General features: G+C 44.2%; 1 protein-coding gene across 9 annotated transcripts in view; it reads left to right on the top strand.

The window, feature by feature from the left end:
* Positions 1-25,365, top strand: part of SLC8A1 (solute carrier family 8 member A1) — a 287,090-nt gene that overhangs the window by 242,282 nt on the left and 19,443 nt on the right. For 6 of the 9 annotated variants that reach the window (XM_028724949.2, XM_077925478.1, XM_077925477.1 and 3 more), the window contains 5 exons: positions 881-898; positions 2,806-2,820; positions 5,282-5,350; positions 11,607-11,737; positions 14,625-14,724. In XM_028724949.2, coding sequence (XP_028580782.2) covers positions 881-898; positions 2,806-2,820; positions 5,282-5,350; positions 11,607-11,737; positions 14,625-14,724 — 333 coding nt within the window. The remainder of the gene's footprint in view (positions 1-880; positions 899-2,805; positions 2,821-5,281; positions 5,351-11,606; positions 11,738-14,624; positions 14,725-25,365) is intronic. The other 3 variants (XM_077925482.1, XM_077925481.1, XM_077925480.1) reach the window with 1 other exon arrangement.

The raw sequence follows: 25,365 nt of genomic DNA, 5'->3' as shown, positions 1-25,365 counted from the left end.
AAGGAATGGAGGAAGTTCGGCATAGCGCTTTAGAGAAAACTAGAATCTGTAACAGATAGCATACCATCCTCTAAGCGCCTTTGTCTATTTCTGCAAATAGGAGGACAGTTGAGGCTGAAATGAGAAGGCATATTTAGTGTTGGAGTGGGAGTTCCAAAAAGAAAACAGGAAGCTTCCTAATACTGAATCATGCCATTGGGAAGCTCCGTCTGCTAATACTCCCAAGATCTCAGGCTGGAGTTCTTAACTAGAGATGCTAGGAGTAAACACACAACTGAAAGCCTGTTGAGGAGTCTGCACGCAAAGTCTTCTCCATAAGTTTCAAAACCAAGATGTAAGAAGCTATAATTTTCCAAATAGGATAAATTCCTGGGATGTTTTCTGGTGATGACTGATGCGCAGCAGTCACTAAAGCAGCAGCCCTGAGTTGTCAACCTGTCTCCCCCAGAAAGACCAGGTAAAACAAAACATGTGATGTGACCGCGCTGTGTTGTGATCTTCAAGCCACAAGGAACAGCTAATGAAGTGGAGCTGTGGGTGGGAAACTATCACATCACCGTGATGCCATACCACACATTTTGCAATCTGAAAAGTTACCAGGATAGCGAAGAGGAGAGTGTAGGGCTGTGTTTTTTGTAGCATCTAATCTTGGCCTTAATTGAACAGGGAATAACATGTTTCAACCAAATCTGGACTTTTTAAAATTTTCACACATGGGAAATTAGGATAAACCTTTCACACACACAAACGTTTTGGCATTTTTGCCTGATCCAATTGAGTGCATTTCCTGTAGGGAACTTTAGGGTAGAATTTTATAGGTGACAGCAACAGATACTAATTTGCTTCCTTTTTCTCTCTTTCCATTTTGCTATTCCTCTAGGTGGCTTCACAATTACAGGTATGGCTTTTTCATTATTATTATTTTGCTGTCTTCGAAATGTATGTTTCCATGTGGAAAATTAGGTTCTTCTACTGCTTATTCCCTTTGCTTTTAAGATATATAATATTAAAACAGACGCACGGCAAGGCATTAGTACCATCTAACACTAGTGAGTCAAGGACCCGCCACCCGCTTATGGATAAATAAGACACAAGGACACATGTATTTTAGGTTAATGGGCTAAATAAGGCCACAACTTTATTGGTTGCAGCATGTGAGTGGTATTGGCTTAGGCACTGGATCAAATGATCTATACATGACTCCACCCCGCTCAGCAGGAAGTCATTTTGAGGGTTAACAACCAGTGGGAGGAGCTTGTTGATGCAAATACAACTGGAAGCTTCCCCTGATGTCACCGGGGGTCACACCATGGCCCTAGCCACCAGCAGGGCATCAGACAGGATCCACGACCTCCAGATCCCTTTAACGGAATACCCAAAAGGTGAGGGGTAGGTGATGGCCACAACCTGCCCTCCAACACACCACACATATTCCAGTGCCTAACCACCAATGCCCACAAAGTTGTGATGATTTGCTAGGAGGTAGGCAAAAAACCAAGAGGCTGGAGCCAAATAGATAAAAGGGTGGGCGGGTGATCCGTCATATTCTGGAAGCAAAATGAGGGTGCAGCACTGCCGCGGCCACTTAAGTGCGGCTAAACCCCAGAAGCAGATGCAGGGGGCTGAAACGCCCCCCTGCCAACGCAGGAACCGGCTCCTGCTCACAATTCCTCCCCTCGTGTAGGAGGAGAGGTCTTTTCATAGCTCTTTAAGATTAAGAAGGCTCTTACGGAAAAAGGAATAACATATTCGACCCATGATTAGCTAAAATTCATGCAGGTTTACCTTGGCTTAGTACACACATTAAGCAGTGTTTATAAACCAGCAACAAACCATGGTTTATATGAGCATAGTTGGCTCGTGGTTTAGCTGCTGGGCTGGGTTTAGATGATCAAGTTAGCAAACCATGGCTTGGAGTTAGGTGGAAACCAGACCAGTAACTCAACAAATTAGATGACACTATTTCTGAAGCAGCTCAGAACTACTGCTGTTTTTCTGTAAACAGCAAGCTTAGGTTAGTTGTCCATTAAATGAATCAACCAGTTTACAATGACCCAACTACGTTTCAAGCCAGTAATGTGTACACAGTGTACACTGCTTATAACATGAATTGGGATTTGTGTGATAGTTCCATATACTTAGAATATTATGCAACTATAACATGAATCCCAATCCTCACTCCACAGAATCATTGCCCATTCATCCAATGCATATATTCAAATATGAATACAGAATGAGATGGACTCCCATCTCATTGTCCTAAAGCCAAATGTAGGGGTGAGGACTCCTACTCAGGACAATCAGATATTAATAGTTGTATTATGGTAATGAACATATGGTATTTCCTTTCACCTTTTGTGATAAAAGAGAGGCAAACATATCACACTAGAATGAAACAGGACATGAATGCCTCCACCAGAGGAGTTTCCTGAATTTGTACCATTTAAATAATGCGCAGTTCTCTTTCCTTTTTTATCACCCTTTTCTTTAATTTGATTGGGGATTTCGTGGTATTTTTAGTAAACAGTGAACTAAAGGAAGGGTTGCACCCCAAGAACCTCTGCAACATTGCAAAGAAATGTGGGGGCATTGCAAAGGACTGTATATGGTTGCATGTTTTGAACCCCCAAACCAGAAGAGGAACCCAAGCTGAAAAGTTTAAAAAGCGGCTTTTACAGATTAAAATTGTAGTGCTGGCGTAGAAAACATTCCCCAACAATGAACCCAGCTCGGATATTTGAAGAAGATGGCACTCTGTTTTCCATTTTCTAACATCTTGGCTTATTTTTTGTTTTCGTAATCAAGGAAAACGTTTGAACGGTAGGACATCTTGATTTCTTTCATGCAAACTAAGATTAACACTAAACCCACGTACTAAGTAACTAGTGTAAACCAAGTTTGATGAAGTGGTGTGATATTTCTTTTCAGCACACTTAACATCACACATTTCTGGATAACAGAGTAAGACTTTTTTAAAAAATTCCAGTGATTCGCTGGTAACAATTTGAAAGCATAATACAGAGCTCTAGAGACCTAGAGGATGGCGGTGGGTTTAAGATTCTTTCGTGCTCTTTAAGCAGCTTTGCTGGCAACATGGCTCCTGGCATAACAGCCAAGGGATATCGTAGATCAAATCATGGTCTTGGGCTGAATGTTTCAAGGGCCTCTGTGCCAAGTTATCTGCAGCTGTCTTTGCATCAGAATTTACCACCTGAACAAAAGCCAGGAGAGTTCTAAGCGCTAAGGTTGCAGTCCTAACCACCACTTACCTGGGAGTAAGCCCCACTGAAATCAGAAGGGCTTACTCCTGAATAGGCGTGGTTAGGATGGCACTGAAAGTCACCACAGTCTTTTTCCTTATTATCACCATCCCCCAGAACATCTGCCCACCACAGCCAGCAGCTGATTTAATTGTAGGATGCATCTAAAAGCTTCAGAACGGTGTTGAAAAATATGGTTATGAATAATAGTCCTAATAAAATAACAAATGGCCTGATGCATTTCAGACAATGACACACATGAGATATGTTGTCTTTGTAGGAGAACCTTGGTCTTGTCACTCTGAGGAAGGTTATCAACAAAAACACAATGGGCATTTTATTGTTCTGATGGGACTATTAATATTGAATAAATATATTTTTCAGCACCATTTTGAGGGTTTGCCTCTTTTTTGGCTTCTTCCAGCAGCGGTGCAGAAAAGAGCACTGTGTCTTGGGCCTTGGATTAGGGCTAAAGCCTTGCAGCTCAAAGGTTCATAGAAACCTTGACAAACTACCATTCCCAAGGGTGTTTGTGTGTTGGGAAACTCCTGCTGATAAATGGAGTGTAATGAAAAGCAGCAGGACTCCACTTTGTGTGCCACTGCTGCTGGAAGGTAAGGTAGGATAGAGACAGTGTCTCACTAAGTGAATCGAGAGACCTCTGGGTCTTGTCGTTCCCCCCAATGACATAACCTGGAGCAAAACCAGGCCTGAAGCTCAGAAAGAGGAAGAACTCTTAAATGAACAGCTTTGGACCCATTCCAAATCCAACCTAGTTTAGCTCATTCCAGAAAAAGACAGGGGCATTTTATGCATCCCTAGTACCGAGCAATTATTTTTGAACAACGTCTATAATAGACACAGATGGCTTAAGCATAATCTACAAATAAATAGCTTCCCCTTGCTAAAGCTCCGCCTCTCCTGTAAGATGACTTCTTACTTTAAGGATGAAGAGCTCTTGTGCAGAAGAGTTTGTTTTTAAGAACTGCCTTTAAGAAGTGAGTGCTTAATGGATTCATCAGCCACTTCTTTCACCAAAAATGGGATTTAATTTTTCAGTAATCTGTAAGGGAAATCATGTCTTTGGAAACAAGATCATCTTAGACTTGTTCAAGGCAAATTTGTTAAATGCTTACTTTGAATTAAGTTCCAGTGAGGTTTATTCCCAGGTAAATGTGCATAGGATTGCATCCTAAATAGAATTTAATGCTGTGATAAAGATAGCCATTGACTTTTAAACACTGCCCCGTATGCCATCCACAGAACTTTTGCAAAGCAGCTTTCCCCTTATAATAATGCCTATTCTAGGAACTTACTGATGTCTTTGACATTGAGTAAGGTCAACATCTCAGTAACAGCATTATCAAGCAGACCTACCAAGGGTCCTTTATGCTCTCTTCATGTCTCCTGAAATTGCCAGAACTCAGTGGAGTTCTGTTAATCTCTGCCTGCTCTTTACTCCATGCTTCTCCACCAGCATCGACCAGGTGAGCAGATGCAGCCAGCCCTTCAGCCCTGAGGCTAAAGGAGCACTTTATAATTTATGTATTTCTGTTAACTTCTCTTGAGAAATGTCTACAGCATAGCTATGGCTCTGAGGAACCCAGGGGGAAATTGGAACTGCATAGCAAAGAAGAGAATGATAAAGACTGCATTAAAAATGTACAAGTGCCCATTCGCTGTAATCATTTTTTTCCCCCTCCTTGAAATCTTAAGCTGCAAAATTGTGATTGGAAATAGATTTCCATTAGGAGGCCACCATTTCAAAGGTGACGAGTAGCAGTCTAATCTTTTGAAGCACTTGAGCAGGCTGGCTGGGACCTCATTCATGGCTCTGTTTATTCTTGAAAATGCGGGAAGGCGGTGCTTGAAATTGTCATAGCAATAACCTCACATGAAGTTGCCATTCACCAAGTAGATACTTTGCAGCTAACCAAATCTAACAACACCAAGTGTTAAACCGGCCACCAAAACTCAAAGCAACCCACTTATCTTTTACTTTTTGCCAATCGTTTTGCTAGGCAAACCTGTCTTCCGGAAGGTACATCCTAGAGACCACCCCTTTCCTTCTACTGTAATCAACATTCAAGGTATTCTGTTTGCCAGGGTCCCTGTTCCACAGATAATGTGCATTAGCAATAGTTTAGGACTTCATATCTATGGTGCATTGGAGCAGGGCGTGGGTGGGTTCCATTGAAAAATAAGGTACGGATTAAATTACTGGCAAATTGCTGCTCTTTAATAGCAACTCACACTGCCTGTTTGCATCATCTAAGCCTGCCAGGCAGACATCTGTCCAGTCCTAAGTTAAAGGAAGTCGCCATGAATCTCAGTATTTTGACCCAAGTGAGGTTGTAGGCAAATAAAAGCTGACAAAAGACTTGGCTCACTCTCCCCATAGCCATCGTACAACTCATCTCTTAGGAGCTTTGTGATGGGATAGTGTGTGAAGCTGCTAATGGTCAGCACCAGGCTCTGCAAACCAGCACTCCTGGCCCAACCAGGGGTAAACACAGGTGGGCCAGAAATGATGGGGCGTGGCTGCAACTGACCACTTGGCAGGCTCTTGCCTCCCCCCACTAGCACATAAAAGGGAGAGAGATCAGGAGGGGAGATAGAGCAAAGCAGGCGATTGGAAGTCAGCATCTCTCTACCCAAGCACAGTATTAATCAGAAAAATGCTTGGAGCATTATAAGAGACTAGGAGGGAAAGTAGTCTGGGTCTTGTTTACCCAGTGCTGAGCCAAGGTGGGGAGATCCAAGGTAGTGGGAATAAGCACCAACTCCTAGGGGCCCAGGTCTCTTTGAGACACACACACACACACACACACACACACACACACACAATATTTGAGGGGGCCTGGCCACCCTAAAGTTGATGGGCATTGATGCCTTTCTTTCATTTCCATGTTTGGACTTCATTTCCCAACAAGCCCTTGTAAACAAACTTGTAATAGGGTTGCTGAATGGCAACTTAGCTAGGACTGGGCAAAAACATTTTATGGCCCTTGTGATTAGAGGAGAGACAGAGAGTGCAAACTGGGTTCACAGAGCTCTGCTAGGACAAGAGAGGAAGCAGCTCCCGGTTGCTTATCATTTTAAAAAATTAAACTAAATGACTTGGAGGGTAAAGCTCCCCACCTGTTGTTGTTGATGATGTTGTTGTTGTTGTTAATTCATTCTTTGCCCCAAGGTCCCAGTGTGGGTTACAACAATTAAAAAGCAATATTTAAAAGCAATTTAAAACACCTTATTGTCACAGAAATAAGGTGGGTCCTAAAAATATGCCCAAGCAGGCAAATGCATAATTTTGCAGCCCACCTTCGTTGATTTTGGGTGGTGGTGGGAATGCAACCCAATGCCTAAAAACTTATATCTGGGGAGAGTTGTGTTCAAGCTCCCCTTTTTAAGAATTCAGAGTAGCCCCGGACCAGGCACTGCTTCTGAGACCAGTCAACCTCACAGAGCTGTTTTGGGGATAAAAAGTGAGGTGAGGGGCAGGGAATAAACCTTCACCAGCACTAGGATCAGGGGTGGGGCTTATCTGGGGCCCCCCAATATTTTATTCAAGTTGGTTCCCCTGGTAGTAGGAGTTATCAGGGAGCAATTTAGAGAGAAGTAGGGTGTGCATGATTATTCATTATATGATGAATGCATAATGATGAGCTGGACTCCTGACCTCCCTTATATAGGAACAAATAACTCACCAAGCTGTCCATGAAGTGAGATTCAGGACTGGAATCCTAAGGCCTTTTCATCCCTCTGGCCTTAGAGGATTCTGACAATTTAAGGATAACTGCTTTTGTCTTTTAAAATAGGGAGGTACAGTATCATTCCAATCCAGATCAGCCCAACTTATAACCCACCAAGTTGAGCCCAACCTTCAGTCCTAGAACCATAGAATTGTAGAGTTGGAAGGGACCATGAATACCATCTAGTCCAACCCCCTGCAATACAGGAATCTTTCGCCCCAATGACCCTGCAATTAAGAGTCTCATGTTCTTCCAGCTGAGCTATTTATGGCAGCCTATTTTTGCTGCCTGCCAGGTAATATTTTCTCATCCCTAATGCCTGAAATTAAACGGTGTCTCAGAGGCAAAATCTGCTCAGGTTCTCTTGGGGCACTGCCCTTTCCCAAGTCTTTTGTGATCTTCTTGCCAGCCTCAAGCACTTTGGCATCATAAATGAAACCTGAAAATCCCCCACACACCCCTCTTTATCAAACCCGGGAGCTACTAGGTCTTTTCATGAATTTTCAGCCACTTTGCTAGATCAGAGTCAGCCTCAGTGGACAGCATCCCCTGCTGTTTGGATACAACTGGGTCTCTTCATTTTTTCCTGCAGACTTTTCTCTCACCGCATGTATTCTTATCCTTGGGTGGGGGAGCTATTTAACTCTCCCATAATGCCCTGCAGCAGTACATTTTGAGAAATGGGCGTAGCATCCAGACCTAGCCACTGCCAGGTGGTCCCACTGATGAAGGGGAAGGGTCGCCAGGGTTACCAGCCTCACACGGGGAGCTACATCTAGGGGCAGATCTGATATGAAACAAATGAGGCTTAAGCTTCATGAAGTGCCCCTAATCCTGGAGGGTCCCCAGAAGCAAATTTAGTCCACAATTAGTAGAGCCAATTTGAGTCGCACGAGTCAAATGGATTACTTTTGTTGTTATATATATTTCAACAATTGCAAAGTTTTGAGAGTCAGTAGCACAGATGTTGTGAAGGTCTGGTGATCTGTCATGGAACAACCCCACCGAAGAAGATAACGGTGGTTACCCTTACCCAGACCTTGTTTCTGGTTGTGAAGGTAGCCCCATAACACTTCAAGCTTCAAGGCCCCAGAAATGTAGATAGGTCATCCACTGACTGCATCCACCCACTGCTGTAGTCTCTAGCTCAGCCTCTGCCTTCTGCACCTCTCGTGGCAGTGAAACCCCATCATCCACAGTTCCTTCCCTTTCTTTGCCATCTCCCTCTGCCACTGGGACTCCTTGCCCATTTGGGGGAGTCACCCTTCACCTCCTTTCCAATCCAACTCCCCCATCCTTTCTTTGGCGTCTGCCGCTCTTGAATAACTTATGCAAGCGTCTGGGGTATTTCTGGGAAAGGAGACCCCTTTCTCTCTGAGCTGGTGCCCTCTGCAAAGCATTGCCCTCTGCAGCCACCTACGGGCTCCTCGTGGTAGCGCCAGCACCCACTCCCCAGCCTCTCTGCATCTGCCTCATAGTCCCTTTCTCGCTACAGCAGCTGGTTGAGGCACTTCCAGCAAAAACAAAAAAAATCACAGTTGTTTCCGCCCACCTTCCCCTCCACCATCATTGTCTTGGGTAGCATTTGAATTAACAAATTGCTTCCCATTGTTTTTAAACACCAATCAAGTTGCATTAGCACCTTCCAGATTCACTTCTTCCAAAGAACAAAAGGGGGGGTTACAAGTGGGGAAAGGAAAAGAGAACTGAAGGGGCTGGCAGAGAGCAAAGAATTAAATTCCTTCCCAGCAAGAGGAACTTGTGCATGCTCAGACATGAAGAGGGTCGCCAGATGTCTCTTTTCAAAAAGAGGATGGATTTATTTGGAGTTTCTGATTGCGAAATGCCAGAGACCCACAGAATGCAAGAGGCGTCCCTAACAGCAAAAGTTCAGGGCATTCCATAGGGAACATAACACAGCTCCCCACCACCTCAAAAAAATAAAGAAAAAGAGGAACCCTGAACATTTATTGGACTAAGCCAAATTTGCTCTGAGACGGGCATGCTAACCAAGGGTTGGGAACAGATTGCCAGTCACCCACATTGGTACTCTTGGGTACAAAATACAGAAAGATCGTTTCAAACATGCAGTCTGAGCTTGGAGCAAAGTAAACCAGGGGAAGGTTCTTCTGGCAGGCTTTTGTATGAGGGGAACCGGGGGGAGAAGTAAGATATGGCTGTTCTGGTGCTGAGTTGCGTGGAAGCGGTTGTTTTTAATCTTTTTAAGTTTGTATGGTTAGTGCATTGTTTGATCATTGTAAACAACCCTGTAGCCTTTGTGGTGTCAGGCGGTCTGTAAGCTACTTAATAAATAAATCACAGTATGAAGGTGGCAAGCACCGGTGTTTGAAAATACGTGCGTTGTACTAAGTAGAGTTGTCAAGGATCTGTAGTCCTTGTCAAGGGCCATTGCACACATTGCACAAACCCAGGTTTGCCTCTGAGTGCGCACCCAGCAGCCATTCACAGCTAGTCCCAATGCTTTAGGAAGCAAGGAGCTGTTGCCATCCAGGTAGGACTTTGGGGCAGAGCCCAAACACGCTGCTCAGAAGATTGAGCAGGAGGATCTCCAAACAAGACTGGCTCACCTCATTTGGAAGTAAGCAAAGTAATATTCATTTCCCTATAAAGAGAGGAGGTTGTAAAATCATTACGTTCAAGGTGTTTAATAACCCAAGAAGAGTACTTGTATGGTACATGTGTTTTCAAGCACTTGTTTGCCATGTACACAGGGCCAGATTCAACTAAATACAGTAGGCCTGTCTGGCACTCTCATTATGTAATATATGTATGCAAATCGAATGTGCCATCAAATGTAATGTGCACCTCAATTTTCCCAAAAAGTATTTAAAGTTGTGTGCCACCCTTCATCCATAGATCTCAGGGTGGTTCGCATTACAAAAATACACGATAAAAAGACAAAATGCATAAGAAGAACAAGAACAGAACAATAATCCTTCTCACTGCTTCCTACTATAGCCAGGCCTTTGGCCTTTTAGAAATGGGCGGGATATTTTTAGTGTATTTTTTCTTCTTCTTGGCTTTAATTTATCTTTGTGGGGGTTGCCCTGGGCAAGATAAAGCAACAAACAAATTCAATAAATAACATAAAGATAAATACGATAAACAGCTACGCCAGCAGGAACAAGCACAAGGAGTCCCACTAGCATGTTGTTGTTGTTTAGTCATTTAGTCGTGTCCGACTCTTCATGACCCCATGAACCAGAGCACGCCAGGCACTCCTGTCTTCCACTGCCTCCCACAGTTTGGTCAAACTCATGCTGGTAGCTTCGAGAACACTGTCCAACCATCTCGTCCTCTGTCGTCCCCTTCTCCTTGTGCCCTCCATCTTTCCCAACATCAGGGTCCTTTCCAGGAAGTCTTCTCTTCTCATGAGGTGGCCCAAGTATTGGAGTCTCAGCTTCACAATCTGTCCTTCCAGTGAGCACTCAGGGCTGATTTCCTTAAGAATGGATACGTTTGATATTTTTGAAGTCCATGGGACTCTCAAGAGTCTCCTCCAGCACCTTAATTCAAAAGCATCAATTCTTCGGCGATCAGCCTTCTTTATAGTCCAGCTCTCACTTCCATACATCACTCCTGGGGAAACCATAGCTTTTCCTATACGGACCTTTGTTGGCAAGGTGATGTCTCTGCTTTTTAAGATGCTGTCTAGGTTTGTCATTGCTTTTCTCCCAAGAAGCAGGCGTCTTTTAATTTCGTGGCTGCTGTCACCATCTGCAGTGATCATGGAGCCCAAGAAAGTAAAAGCCCCTTTGCCATGGCAAGGCAGTGATCCATGAAGGGGCCCACTAGCATAGGGTTGCCCTGTTTCAAAAAGTTAAACTCCGGACACAAAAGTTGTTGAGCTTTGAGCTTTTTTTAAAAAAATCAACACTTCCAATGTGGGCGGCCCAGGTTTCCCCAGACATTTTATCCAGCGATTCCAACCAGCTACATTTTTAAGCGTACACGTAAACAAATCTTAAGGGTGGTATTCAATAAAAACCCTACTCAGAGTAGACCCTCGATGTACTCGTAGAAGCAAAACTGGGCCTGGCCTCTGCAGAATAGTCACTGCTTTGTGATATTTTTATTTGTTTGTTTGTTTGTGAAAAAATGATATTAAAATACATCGTCGTCGTCGTCGTAGTGAGAGGAGTCCCTGAATCAGTGCCTCCCTCCATTTCCTTGAGCTGGAAAGATTTGCCAAAGCAGGGCCCTAGCCTAAGCTGAGGGATAGCAAGATTGGTGTGGCTGAGGGGAAGCAATCACTTGAAATATGGAGACGTTATGAGCCAGTGATCTCATTTGCTAATGCTTCCAGGCAAACCATCTGCAGCAGCACTGTTCAGGCCCCTCGCCATGCAGGCGCTGGCCCCTTGCTTAATGGCCTGTCCTTTTTCCATAACAGATGTTTGCCTGCTTTTGCCATTGCAATGGGGCACATTTGAATATAAATAGTAGATCTCAGCTCCATTTGACAGAAGCTGGCTGTGGAGAAGTGAAAGCCCTATTTCAAAATCTGTAAATTTATTCTTCTCTCTCTCTCTCTCTCTCTCTCTCTCTCTCTCTCTCTCCCCCCACTTTCCAGAAGAGAACGAAGAGAAGCAACCACTGACGAGCAAAGAGGAGGAAGAGCGTCGCATTGCAGAAATGGGGCGCCCTATCTTAGGGGAGCATACGAAGCTGGAAGTGATTATTGAGGAGTCCTACGAGTTCAAGGTGCAGTATAGGGCTGCCATGAGCCCTCTTCCCCGCCAAACTATTACAGCCCTCTTTTTGAATCGGGATCAAATCTGTGTAAAATGGCACAGCATAAGGCCAGGTCTGTGTTTTCCTGTGCCGGGGAAAAAAACAAATTCTGTCCCAAGAAAAGGCAGATTGCACCATTTAGTCAAGTTATGCTGATTAGGCAGATTTACATAATTTATTCTACCATTTTTTCCTGCTTTTTGCATGCATTTTCTAATTCTGATCTTCACAAGGAGGGGCAAGGAATTATGCCACTGGAAGCCTTGCTCAGCTACTCCTCTTCCTTTTGAGGTCTTTTTTTTTTTTTAAGCAATCATAAGGACTAGATTTTTAAAAAAATGAAAGCAAACATTCTCAGGAAGTTAAATGATGCACCCGGAACCACGTTCTGTTGGGATTTTTTAAAATGTGCCTGTGTGAATTCAAGGGATATAAATAAGCCTTTCTCAAAGGTGACAGGAACATGCACAAAGTACTTCCAGCTTCTCAGATTGTGAAATATAGTTAAGTCCTATTTGTGCATTGCACACGTTGAGATCTCATTCGTTGCAATGGGAGTAAGGTGTGTGCTTCTGGCTCACTCCCCAAGTCACCTGTCCAGAATAGCTCCACCCCCAAGGTCTAGCCATTGAGTGTGGATGTTGGGGGGCATGGCTAGCCCAGAAACACTGGCAGGAGCGAAGCCAACAGTGCCACCCCACTCCTAGCATCAACAGGTGAGAGCCCCACACACGCAGGGCACAGGTATGGAGCTCACATCTTGAGAGCAAACTTTGGTCTTCCATGCCTTTCAGAATATTGGTTTCTAACCTTATTCATTTGTTATTTATTTTGGCAATTTGTAGACCACTTAATTAAAATCATCTGTAAGAGGTGTACTGGTAGACTGAACTGATAAAGCTAGAAAATCAGTTAAAACAATGGCATCAGAATTCAGTCTTCTGAATTTTTCAGTCTACTGATTTTGATTTTGATTTCTTTTTTAAAAAAAGAAGTATTCATTCGGCACCAGAAGTTCAACAGGGTGGTGGCTTGTCTGATCTCAACTGGAATGGAGTTCCATAAAATTGGGCCCCAAAATTCCTGGTGGATACCAATCCATGGGGGACCACTGACAGTAACTCTCCTGAAGACCTTGTTGTTGTTGTTGTTTAGTCGTTTAGTTGTGTCCGACTCTTCGTGACCCCATGGACCAGAGCACGCCAGGCACTCCTGTCTTCCACTGCCTCCCGCAGTGGAGGATAATTATTATTATTATTATTATTATTATTATTATTATTATTATTATTATTATTATTATATTATACCCCACCCATCTGGCTGAGTTTCCCAAGCCACTCTGGGCGGCTCCCAATCGAGTGTTAAAAACAATACAGCATTAAATATTAAAAACTTCCCTAAACAGGGCTGCCTTCAGATGTCTTTTAAAGATAAGATAGCTGCTTATTTCCTTCACATCTGAAGGGAGGGATAAGAAACCAAGTGGTCCGTAAGGTACATCCTGGACCACAAGCTGTTAAATGTAAATTAAAACATCCCACCAAAGACTCCAAATTAATTATCCCTCCAAAGACTTTGGAGCAGCAGAAGCTTTCCTTCCTGCTTCCCTTCATCCTCATGACAACAGCATCCCCATGTGACTTAGCTTGTGAGAGAAGAGAGCAGATCGCTCAGTTCACTCTGTGAGCTAAAGGTCTCCTCAGGCCTAAACTAGCTCCCTAACTACTGCACCATTCTGGCTCTTTCCGTTACAGCGGAAACACAGACTGGTCCACAGCACTAACAGTTGTATCACATTTACATTCCGAATGACACATTTATTTCTTTATTTGCATTCCCTGGGGCTGTCGTGGGGAAATCAGATGTTGCAGCTTTACACGCTGCTTTCTGTTCTCCGTCAGGCAGAATTTTCCATACACAAATAGGGAAGGAGCACTACTGGCTGGCAGGGAGAGTTCACTGCCTCCACATTTTCTGTGTCACTCAGCCAAAATATCCTGAGCGTCCCTTAAATCAAGGATGGTCCACTGGCTCCCAAAGCAATTTTATCTGGCCCCAGATGGCCCGACTGAGTTTTAATCATTACATGGTTTATAAGAAAATCCTCTTAAGTTTCACTTGCAAGGAGGAAGAAGCTATTGGTCTCCGTATGTAATGCATATCAATTTTAGTTAGTTGCATTCTGGGAAATAAAACTGCCTCATAAGGGGATCCCAGGTTCAATACAAGAATAGAAGATCGATACTAGATGCAGACAAGGGTACAGTCTGACTTAGAGGAAATCAAGGATGGCCACAAAAAGAAATTTTCTGGCATACTGGCAGTTTTGAAGGTCTTTTTCAGCAGTTTCCTCACAAGGTGTTGGAAACCATATTTGTTGTGCATCTGTTCTTGTTCTTTCTTTCACCCCAGCTTCAATCTCTGGCCTTTTCAGTGGAGGAACAGGAAGTGGATGATTGGGAAAGCCACTGCCGGAGGTCATGGAAGTCCACAAGCAATAAGAGCAGACAGTACTAGCTTCTATTCCTGTGTATAGGATTGGGCTTCAAAAACATTCATGGAAATTCTTTGAGTGCAAATATTCCAGGCCTTTTAAATGCAAAATGGAGACTTAAAAGCATAATACAAACAATATTCTAATAGGCACATTGCAAACACAGTCCAAACCTTCTTTTTGAGCAATATGGAGTGGGGAGGGTGAGTTGCATGTGTGTACATTTTCAGCCACTTTTATTACTGATAAATGTTCTGAAGCCAGCCAGCATCCTTCACAGGGGTTTTAGATTTCTTTCCGTGAGCTCAAGCCTCTGGAGTGACAATGTGCTTAGCTTTCTAACGCATGTCTATCCGTCTGCAGAACACCGTGGACAAGCTCATTAAGAAGACAAACCTAGCTCTTGTGGTTGGAACAAACAGCTGGAGAGAACAGTTCATTGAAGCTATCACTGTCAGCGCCGGTGAGTTTTTCTATTTCTGCACGTGCCATGAATTAGGAAAAGCCCTTCTTCTCCTGGCTTAAGGGCATCCAGTGAAACCTGACCCCAATATACCTAGCTTGCACTTGGCTTTGAAAGCAAAGTAGGTAGAGTTGGTATTCAGGGCTTCTAGGCAAACATCACCCTGCTTTTTGAACAGATTGTGCACTGCAGTGTGTTGAAGTTTTCCGCTACTGGGCTTGGGGAGCAGCACAGAAAAGCAACAACACAAACTCCATTCCTTTTAACGCTGCTTCCGTAGGGCTATCATGCAAGCCCCACTCATATCTATGGAAGCTGTGCAGTAACAGAGTTTAGACACTCGTTCTCATGTTGTTGTTCTCTTGTGTTGTATGTCCATGTCTACACATGAATGTGATTTCACACATTAACTCAAGGAACATGTATTTCAATCTAGAGTCATGGCACACCGTAGGGAAAACTGGCATGTCCAGGAGGACATGAGCAACAAGGCAACAAACCAGAATTTAGATTGCTCTGATATTGGGTTTATTACAAAAATGGATAGGACTCAGCTGAAACAGGTTGTTATTTGATTAAATCTACAGAGGAGCTGGGAAAGGTGAAGCATTGTTTGAGGAAGACTAAGGAGGGAATGCGGGTGGCACTGTGGTCTAAGTCACAGAGCCTAGGGCTTGCCAATCAGAAGGGCAGCGGTTCGAATCCTCGCAACGGGGTGAGCTCCTGTTGCTCGGTCCCTGCTCCTGCCAACCTAGCAGTTCAAAAGCACATTAAGTGCAAGTAGATAAATAGGTATCGCTCCGGTGAGAAGGTAAACGGCGTTTCCATGTTCTGCTCTGGTTCGCCAGAAGCAGCTTAGTCATGCTGGCCACATTACCTAGAAAAACTGTCTGCAGACAAACGCCAGCTCCCTCGGCCAGTAAAGCAAGATGAGCGCCGCAGCCCCAGAGTCGTCCACGACTGGACTTAACGGTCAGGGGTCCCTTTACCTTTACCTTTAAGGAGGGAAAAGAAATGGTAATAAGGAGAAAGGAGTGTGATAGAAGCCAAATAGGCATGTGGGAAAGCAAATCAGTTTAGAGAAAGAAGCAAAACATGTAAATTTCACCTTCCCTGAATGGGTAATTGTTTGGAGAGATAGAAAGGCAAAGAAAGAGACAAAGAGAAAAGGAGGACTAGACCATGGGTATCACCTCTTCCAAGGTGAAGGGGTGGTGGAGAGTTACTCAGTGGGACTACTATAAACCAGAAGGTTCTCCTTTGCTGGGGTCATGTTGTATGATGGCTAGGACACTCTAGCTTTGATTGATAGATTTTGTTCCCTTGGGGCCCTTGGAAAGTGAACACTGCGATCAGGAAACCGAGGTGGGGAGGGAAAACCTAGGAGGGGGGAATCTAGGGAAAGAACCAAACACAAAAGACCACTAATTCTTCTTCGAGGTTCTTCTTAAAGGCCTGGTGGTGGTGAGGGATGTGTCTTCCTAAAACTAAGGAACAGTACCAGTGGGATTTTCCCATCATGGGTGGTGGGTGCAGAAATGCAGGTGAGTGCATTTGTCTGCATCTCTTGGGTGTGGGATCCTAACTTCAAAATAGGTGCTAATGCACTCAGAGTATTGTTGCACCAGTGGGTTTCACACTGTTGGCTGTATGGTGCCTTTCTTCTTTCTGGTTTGAAAGCACATGATACAGCAAATTTGCTGATACTTAGCAGGATGGGGGGGCCACTTGGGAGCCCCACACATTCCACTGTGAGTTCATTCCCTTATGGAAGGAAGGCAGGATATATATTTGAGAATATATCGGGGCAGAATGCAACAAAGTTGGGTGTGCAGAGACTTCTTCCCCACCCCACCCCACCCCCATCTTCCCCATCGGTTCCCCCTAAATCTGCTCTGGAGTGTTGGGAGAGCAGGTTTAAGAGATGTGGGGTAGGAGGAGAGGGTCAAAAAGCCTTCTTGCATGCACAGACTTTGCTCCACTCACAAACACACCACTTATGCTGCATTCCACCCATAGTATCTATCAGGCATAGGCAAACTCGGCCCTCCAGATGTTTTGGGACTACAACTCCCATCATCCCAAGCTAACAGGACCAGTGGTCATGCCTGTGCCTGGTATGTATAATCACAAAAGTATAAAAAAGCTTGATTCGGTTCTGCATACAGCTATAGCACCAATGCAGTCCTGTTCATGAGCTGGTGTAAGTTGGCTTGATTCTCTGCTTTTATGGAAGCTTCGACAATAGAAAAATCATCTCTCTGCAGCTGTGTGCCCACTTCAAGATTCCCTGTTGCAATTTGCACAGAAGCTTTTGCTTTGGCTGCAAGTACAGTCCTTCCAGACTTCACCCAGTTTTGATGCTTTTTGTTTTTCTACTGTATCTAGTTTTGCCAGAATAAGTGGACTGTCTCTTGGGATGGATCTTACAAAACTGACCTTTAAAAGAAAAATCTCTTATGGGACTTGTGCAATACAGTAACAAGTGCCTTATCTTTGTGCCAGAGTTCCACTCTGCCAAAGTAGTTCACGTGGCAGTTGTACTAGAAACTAAATGTTTTTTTAAAACAAAAAACACCCTGCAGCATACTAGCTGAAAAATACTAAGAACATAACAATTGCTTTTCTGGATGGTACCAAAGGTCCATCTAGTCTAACTTCCAGCATAAGAGAAAGAGCAAAAATATGAATGAGAACATGCCATGAGCATATGAATAGTACATTTCCTTCACTTTAGTGTAAACACAACCACTCATAAATGAGCTTCTAGGCCAGTTTTCTATGCTCCCTGGAAAGACTGGAGACACGGCCATTTCTCCTGTTACACGCTTAACAGCTTTCTCGCAATACATGATTTGGGAAACGTTTGCTTGAAGGAGACATTAGCCGGGTCTGCTGCAATCACCTTCCTGCCCTCCTCAAACCCTGCTATGGTCACAGACAGATGCTCCTCCTCCTCCTCCTCTCCCACATGCCTCAGAGTAGAATTCCCCTGCGGACTGCTGGCCGTGCTCCTCAAGGCCGAGTTCCTGCCATTCCAGAAGCGGCAGGCCAAAAAAGAACAGCTCAGCAATCATTTGACCATGGAGATAAGAGAGTGATAAATCAAATGGCAGCGTTTTATCTTCTGTCACTTTTCCAATGTTCATTCCAAAAGCAGCCAAGTGCAAAGACAAAGTGAGTGTCAGAAACTTTCCCAGCCAAGCAACAACCTCCGTCTGCATTTGAGCCTGTGATACACACACACACACACATGCCTGGATTGTGTCTAGGGAGTGGGGTGGTGGGAAATAACTTCATTTATTTTAACTAGGCTGCATTTGGAGGATTTATCGCATGACCTGTGCTGAATAAACAACAAAAAGGACAGATCTTATCTCTAATCCTAGAGTGCTTTTAAGTCGCGGAGTCCTTCCGTGCATCTGGAGCATATATTGGCTCTCCGATATTTCTCAGGCTCTTCCTTGCCCTTAATGCTACTGAGAATTGAGCATGTCTGAAGGAAGATTCCCCCCCCCTTCTCTTTTCCCAAAATGAAGCCTGCTATGCTTGAGATAGTGGAGCTAGGAAGCTGCCTCTCCAACCTCCAGATGTTCTTTTCACTCCCTTGTGACTTCCTTCACTTAAAGGCTAGAATTGAACCCAATGAGAAACACGCGTTTCCAATGAACCTATTTGCCATGGCTGGGGGGGGGGGGCGCTTTAGCAAACTGTCAACTGTTTGCCTTGGAGAATCGCTCTTCAGATTCGCTTGCTGCCGTTGTTTTCGTACTGCCACATTGCTTTTTCTCAGAGACGAAACAAGTGTTACGTGCAAAAAATGTGTGCAACAGAAATGTGTGGTCCTTTTTTTTTTTCTGTGGGAGAAGGTGGCTCCAGAGGTACTCGGATAGCCATTGTGGGAAACAGGATGCCGGGATTTCGCTATTCTTAGCCTCTGCTGTATACAAAGCCAATACAGCTGGTCCAAATATTCCAAGCGGTGATGTATACCATGGCCCCCAATAGTGGACAGGAGTGGTGCTCACTTGACCTCCAGTTGGTCATGTCACTGCTGCTTACTGGGAGGGAGAGAGGGAGAGATGGGGCCTTGGAGAGGTCAGCACCGTGCAGTTGTGCTGGTGGAGCCAATCTGGAACTCCCAGCAAGGCATTTGCACCCGGCCAACCCTTTCATCTGCTTGCCTTTCTGCTTTCCGGTAAAAGACAGCAACATGACCACCTGGAGGTCAGATGAGCAGTGGCATCCCACCAGACCATCTGCTACTGCGTGGCCCATGTGTGTATGTTAAAAGCAAAAATATAATCAGTTAATATTGCCCTGTATAAAGCTGAACAGCAGCCTGCAGCTTGCCCAGTATCTTATTGAAAAGTTTATTAGTCCCTATTTCTAGACTTTTCACAGCCCATAATATGTGGGTGGTCCAGCAAGATTAGGCTGCATGTCACTGGATCACAGTTAGAACTGGAAGAGCTATCTTAAAAGAGGAAATGGGGTTTTCTAATCTGGTGGAAGTTAGTTACTCAGCCATTTTTCATTGATGACGGAGCCCTGGAGAAATGACTCTATCTCACTGCTTCCTTTGTGCCAAAATGACAGCTGAAGATCCTAAGCTAATAGCATTCCATTCTTTCAAAGACAACTCTTTAATATGCCCTTTATCTGGTCTTTTGTTAAATATAATTTAAATAATCTTGATAAAGTTCACAACTTATTTCATTTTTAAACAGCAAGCTCGGGGGAGGGGGGTTTCCCCCCTGTTCCAAAGTCTCCTGTATCTGAGTTGTTCATTCAACTCTGCTCTGAGAAATTTAAATTTATCTACATGGTGTCAGCTCCCACCACTCGCCGGGAAAATAGAAGGCTCTCCCTGCTTCAAAAAGAATCTGGCCTGTGACTATTAGCCCTGTAAACACTTTGTCTGAGTCATCCTTCGACAAAATGGCATCCTTCGTACATCTATAGTGGGAGAGCTGCTAATCTGTTACGTCAGGTTATGCTGCTGATACAATGTTCAGTGGCTCAGCACTGCAAGGACAGTTCCCACACCACTGCCCCAAGGTACTGGCAGGGCAATTCCATTGTTGCCCCCATGTCCTGCTTTCAAGATTCCCATAGGCATCTGGTTGGCCACTGTGAGAGCAGGACACTAGACTAGATCCAGGAGGGTTTTTCTCTTATTCTCAGGCTCACCCAGTTCTCCTAAGTGATAAGAAGTTCCATCACTTACCTTGGGTCACTGGAATATTTAGTTTATTTGCAATTATACAGGTTGAGCATACAGTGGTACCTTGGTTCCCAAACAGCTTGGATCCCGAACAAATTGGCTCCCAAACACCACAAACCCGAAAGTGAGTGTTCCGGTTTGCAAATGTTTTTCAGAAGCCGAACATCTGACGTGGCTTCCGCTGCTTCTGATTGAGTGCAGGAAGCTCCTGCATCCAATCAGGTCATGCCTTGGTTTTCGAACCATTTCGGGAGTTGAATGGACTCCCAAAACGGATTAAGTTTGAGAATCTTAAACACATGAGCAAACGGCCACAGTTCACTTCTTTCTCTGCGGACCTCTGCAGAGACTGCCAGCGCCATTTGGGTGAGGAGCAATTTAGATCAGGAATTGACATGGGTAGGAGGCTTAAATAACTCCTCCCCCGTAACCATTGCTGTGAGAAAATTGGCAGTGCCTCCCCACCACCTGCCCATAGTTATTCCACTAGCCAGAGGATCCAGTCATGCAATTCCCATATAACATGTAATTTGGTCTCCATTAAAAACTTGCTTAATTCGCTGTTGCAGGTAGTGACTGATCAATAGTACCAATGTGAAGTCTGTGTTGCAACGATTTCTTTCCTGCTTCCAAACTATTGACTACTAGTGATTTTGCTGATGATCTTTGCTTCTTCCAGTACACTGATATTAGTTCGCTTGTCTTCCCAAGTGATGTGTAAAATTTTTTGGAGACACCATTGATGGAATCTTTCGAGGAGTTGGAGATGGTGTTTATAAGTGGTCCATGTTTCACAAGTATATAGTAAGGTTGGTAGTACAATAGCTTTGTAAACAAGCATTTTGGTTTCCCTGCGAATGTTCCAGTCCTCAAACACTCTGCACTTCAATCAGGAGAAAGCCGCACTCGCAGAGCTCAGGCGATGCTGGGTTTTGGCATCAATGTTGGCCCTTGTGGAAAGATAACTGCTTGGGTAGGAGAAGTGATTGACATTTTCCAATGTTACACCATTGAGTTGGATTTGTGGTGCTGCAGAGGGGTTATTTTGTACTTGTTGGTTTTTTTGGATGTTGAGTGATAGGACAAGCTTTTCATAAGCTTCTGCAAAGATATTTAGGATGGTTTGGAGGTCATCCTCTGAGCGTATGCACACTACGTTGTCATCAGCATGCTGAAGCTCTGCGACAGAAGTTACGGTAACCTTTCCCCTGGCTACGTAATCCATTTATGCCCCATTCTAGCCAATCAACAGAACGGCTCTAATTGACTTCAAATGTAAAGGGAAAGTTGTCAAGAGTTAGCACTGCACATTTTTTTTCCAAAGAGGCCATGATCAGATGAGTTTTGTCTCCCACATGAAGTCCTTAATTGCTTATCCTGTTCTTTATCTATTACTCTGTAATGAAACTCTGACGCATGAAGGCCATTTTCTGGATTGGCTTTGCAGTCTCAGTGGTTCGGAATGCTTTTCCTGTAACCAGAGAAACATTCTATCAGTGCCACCTTGAGAAAGTCAGTGTTATTGGTCCCTGGGGCTTCATTAGAAATGTCAGCATATTCTGCAGCAGTATCTATCGAGACGGCTTGTCAAATGGCTGTTTCAAGTGACGAGCTGGAAGCAGGAGCATATGGTGATGGAGAGGAGTACTTATACCACATACCTGACTCCCAATAGACTGACCTTGACTAGGGCAACAGGTTAAAAACTTGCCTCTTGTTCCGTCAGACTAACATTCTCGCTGATTAAAGGAGAATCCAGATGAGCAGGGGACTCCTGAGTCAGAGTGGGGTGGAAATATGTCGGAGCTGGTTCTATAAACTGTCTATTCTCAGGCTTCCAGAGACCCATCACCTACGCGAATTGAAAACTTAACACACTTGCGGGTTCTTTTTATGTCAATGTTGCTGTGCTCCATTAGTCTTCAATTAGAGTGTGGTGCTCCAACCCAAGTTAACTAGTGTCATTGCTACTTTTCGTTTCTGAAGAGTAAGAGAAGAATGGAGAAAGAAGGTTGGGTGAGTTGAAGTAGATAGTGAATAAAAATGCATACAAGCGATGATTGCTATGACTTACTAATCCAGCACCATCAATTTACAGGGCACATTACAGAATTCCTTAAACAAAAACCCAGTCCCATGTGCCTATATCCAGAGAATTTATAACAAAAACTTTGGTCACTTCCAGTTGACTTGTTTATTGAACATTCATCCTGACTTGACTGTGAGGAGATTAGATGCCATCAGCTACTTGTTGAGCATTCATTCTGATTCGTTTACAGGGACATTAGACGACATTGTGCCAAGCAAACCTAATTCTGCACTTTCCAGTTTATTTTCGCATCACATTCCTTATAGCAAAGAGTCTTTTTCAGTGGGCAGGGGAGAGTGGGCTTGTTGCACAAGAGATCCAAATCAACTTCAGCTGTGCAACCCAAATTTAGGGGTATGTAACTGAATCCCACCCAGAGCCAGCCAACTCATGAGGCGAGGTGAGACGACTGCCTTGGGCAGCAGGAGCCACAGGGACAGCAGATCCCAATGTAGAGCTTTATTTCCCTGGTGTGGCGCTTCACTCATTCCTTCTTTCCTCACTGGGGGACCACCATTTTGTGGTTCACCTCAGGTGTCAAGATGTCTTCAGCCAGCCCTGATCCCACCCAAAAAACAGTGACAGTCTGGAACTGCCTTCAGACAATGGGGCATAAAAGGGAGAAAGAGTCAAGGTTAGCTAGAGGGGGACATGAGCAGATGGAGTTACACATACTTAAGCTTTAGTTACACCTGTATTGAGGATGCTGAAAGATGCTACAGGGCCTGTGTCCAAGCAGTGCTCTAGCCACTCTACCATACTGTCCAATGCTTGGTGACCTTCACCATCATTCATGTATACTCATTGCAAATTCAGGGGCTGACTTATGATGGTGATAAAACTGAAAAGAGGCCACTGGGAGAAAACAAGGAGGCACCCACATGCTTGAGGGAACTGCAAGGTTTGCGGAAGTTTAACAAAGCGAGAACCTAAAAGGTGGGGGGAGTTAAAATCCTAAACAAAAAATGCTCATTGAAGACTGAGCATGCTCAGTAGCCATGGAATGCCGACTGACTGTTGTGGAAGGGAGGGTGGAATGGAGTATCCTGAAAGAAAGAATAGCTGGTTGGGTAGAATCCTGAACTCCACACTGCAACATTTTTCAGTGTTTTCTAATAAGCCAAGGATAAGATATTAGAACTTCTTGCCCAGGGGAGCCTTCTAAGCTCCCTCCCCAATAGCCTTCAGGAGACGGGCAAACGTGTATATTGTTTTGTAAGGCCTCCGGTGGTTTATCTGGGCCCTGTTTTGGCTGGTTGGGATTTTACTTCTTGCACCGGCTGCCGTTTCATTTTTATGAGTAGCTCCATCAGAGGTTCTTTGGACCTTAAAAGGCAGGATGGAAATGAATTATTTGTTACTAGTAGCAGTAATAATAGATTTCATCCCGGTGATTCTGCTTTTCACAAGCTTGGTTCTCTGTAATGTTTACTCAGCTAGCAGGAAGCAAGACATTTCACAAGTATGTTCAAATGAGCCTAATAGTCACTCAAGGGGAAAGTCCCTCATCCTCTTCATGGAACAGTCCTTTGCTTCCGTAGCCTCTTCAGCCATGTCTTTTGCTTGCAGAACTCACTTCAAAGAAAGGAGCGTTGTGCTGAATTCTGTATCTAGCCATTTCCATCAGCCTTTTGTTTCTTAATGCCCAGGGAGCCGCTGAACTAAGTTCTTTTAATATTAACCTAAACAATAAATGGCTCGTAATAGCTTGGTGCTTGATTCCCCTAATGGATTTTTGTTGTCCTGGTCCCTCATCTCTCTCCATAATGTACTTTGACAGAATTAAGCATCAAAAGATTTCCTAGGTGAGCTGGGAGGGTGACTCTATACTTATTCATACAAAGGTGGTTGTGTTCATGCAGGGTTTGGTGGTTTTTTTCCTTGGTAAGTGCTTGAAATCTTAGTGCTTTCAAAAGTACTTAAAGCACTTTAAAGGAGCTCTTGCCGCCACCACCCACAGCAAGCTCTGTGGTAGCCGGAAACTTCATAATCCCAGAACATATGAAAATCTGAAAATTTTGAAACCATGCTAGCAAACTGTTGCTTTCGTGCATAATCCTCACATGCATGATGTGCCAAGCAGCATTCATTGTGAGTTTTGCTTCGCAGTTCTCCCATCCCTCTCGTTGGGGTTGTCATGCATGTCAGCCTCTTGTGACCCCCTCATGCGTAGGACATGTGTTAAAATTATTCAATAGATGGATAAAATGATTGCTAAAAATTCATAGATTACCTAACTGTTAGGGCGTCTGCTGGTTTATCATAATGCAAATAATGCAGAGTGAGGTGGCACTTAAACTGTCGTTCAGCCTAGACCAGGGGTAGGCAACCTAAGGCCCGGGGGCAGGATGCGGCCCAATTGCCCTCTCAACCCGGCCCATGGATGGTCCAGGAATCAGCGTGTTTTTACATGAGTAGAATGTGTCCTTTTATTTAAAATGCATCTCTGGGTTATTTGTGGGGCCTGCCTGGTGTTTTTACATGAGTAGAATGTGCGCTTTTGTTTCAAATGCATCTCTGGGTTATTTGTGGGGCATAGGAATTTGTTCATATTTTTTTTCAAAATATAGTCTGGCCTGAGGGACAGTGGACCGGCCCCCTGCTGAAAAAGGTTGCTGACCCCTGGTCTGGACACTGAGATCCAGCTCCAAGGGCTTTCTGGTGGTTCCCTCACCGCGAGAAGTGAGGTTACAGGGAACAAGGCAGAGGGCCTTCTCGGTAGTGGCGCCCACCCTGAGGAATGCCCTCCCAAGGAAAGAAGATGTCAGGGAGATAAGTAACTATACATGCTTTAGAAGATATCTGAAGGCAGCCCTGTATAGGGAAGTTTTTAATGTGTAATGTTTGACCATGTTTTTGTAAATGTTGGAAGCCACCCAGAGTGGCTGAGGCAATCCAGTCAGATGGGCAGGGTACAAATAATAAAAATGAAAAAAAAATTATTAAACTCTTTCTCGCCAATTAACCATTCTTCCCCACAATCCTCAGCTAACAGCTAACCACCCACAGCTAGTCCCCACCCCTCAGCCAAGCATATTTCTGAGCTCATAATCAGCTGGGGAAAAAATTCACTGGGGGAGAGTCGTGGTGGGGAAGAATTAGCAGGCAGGTGATGGATTAAACATACCAACCTCTAATTCCCCCCTATGAATTCCCCAAACACAATTCTGGGATTCCTATGATGTCTACCTATACATATTTATCTGGAAGTAAATCCTACTTTCCTTCCGAGTAGGCCTGCATAGAATTGTACTCTTAATCTTCCCTGTTTGTAGGATTTTGCCATTTTCTGTTGGCTTACAAAGCCCTCCCAACGCAACAACAA

This window comes from Podarcis muralis, chromosome 3, assembly GCF_964188315.1.
Source record: "Podarcis muralis chromosome 3, rPodMur119.hap1.1, whole genome shotgun sequence".
Classification (NCBI taxonomy): domain Eukaryota; kingdom Metazoa; phylum Chordata; class Lepidosauria; order Squamata; family Lacertidae; genus Podarcis; species Podarcis muralis.
The sequence above is the reverse complement of the archived record's forward strand: the minus strand, read 5'-3'. Positions and strand labels throughout refer to the sequence as shown.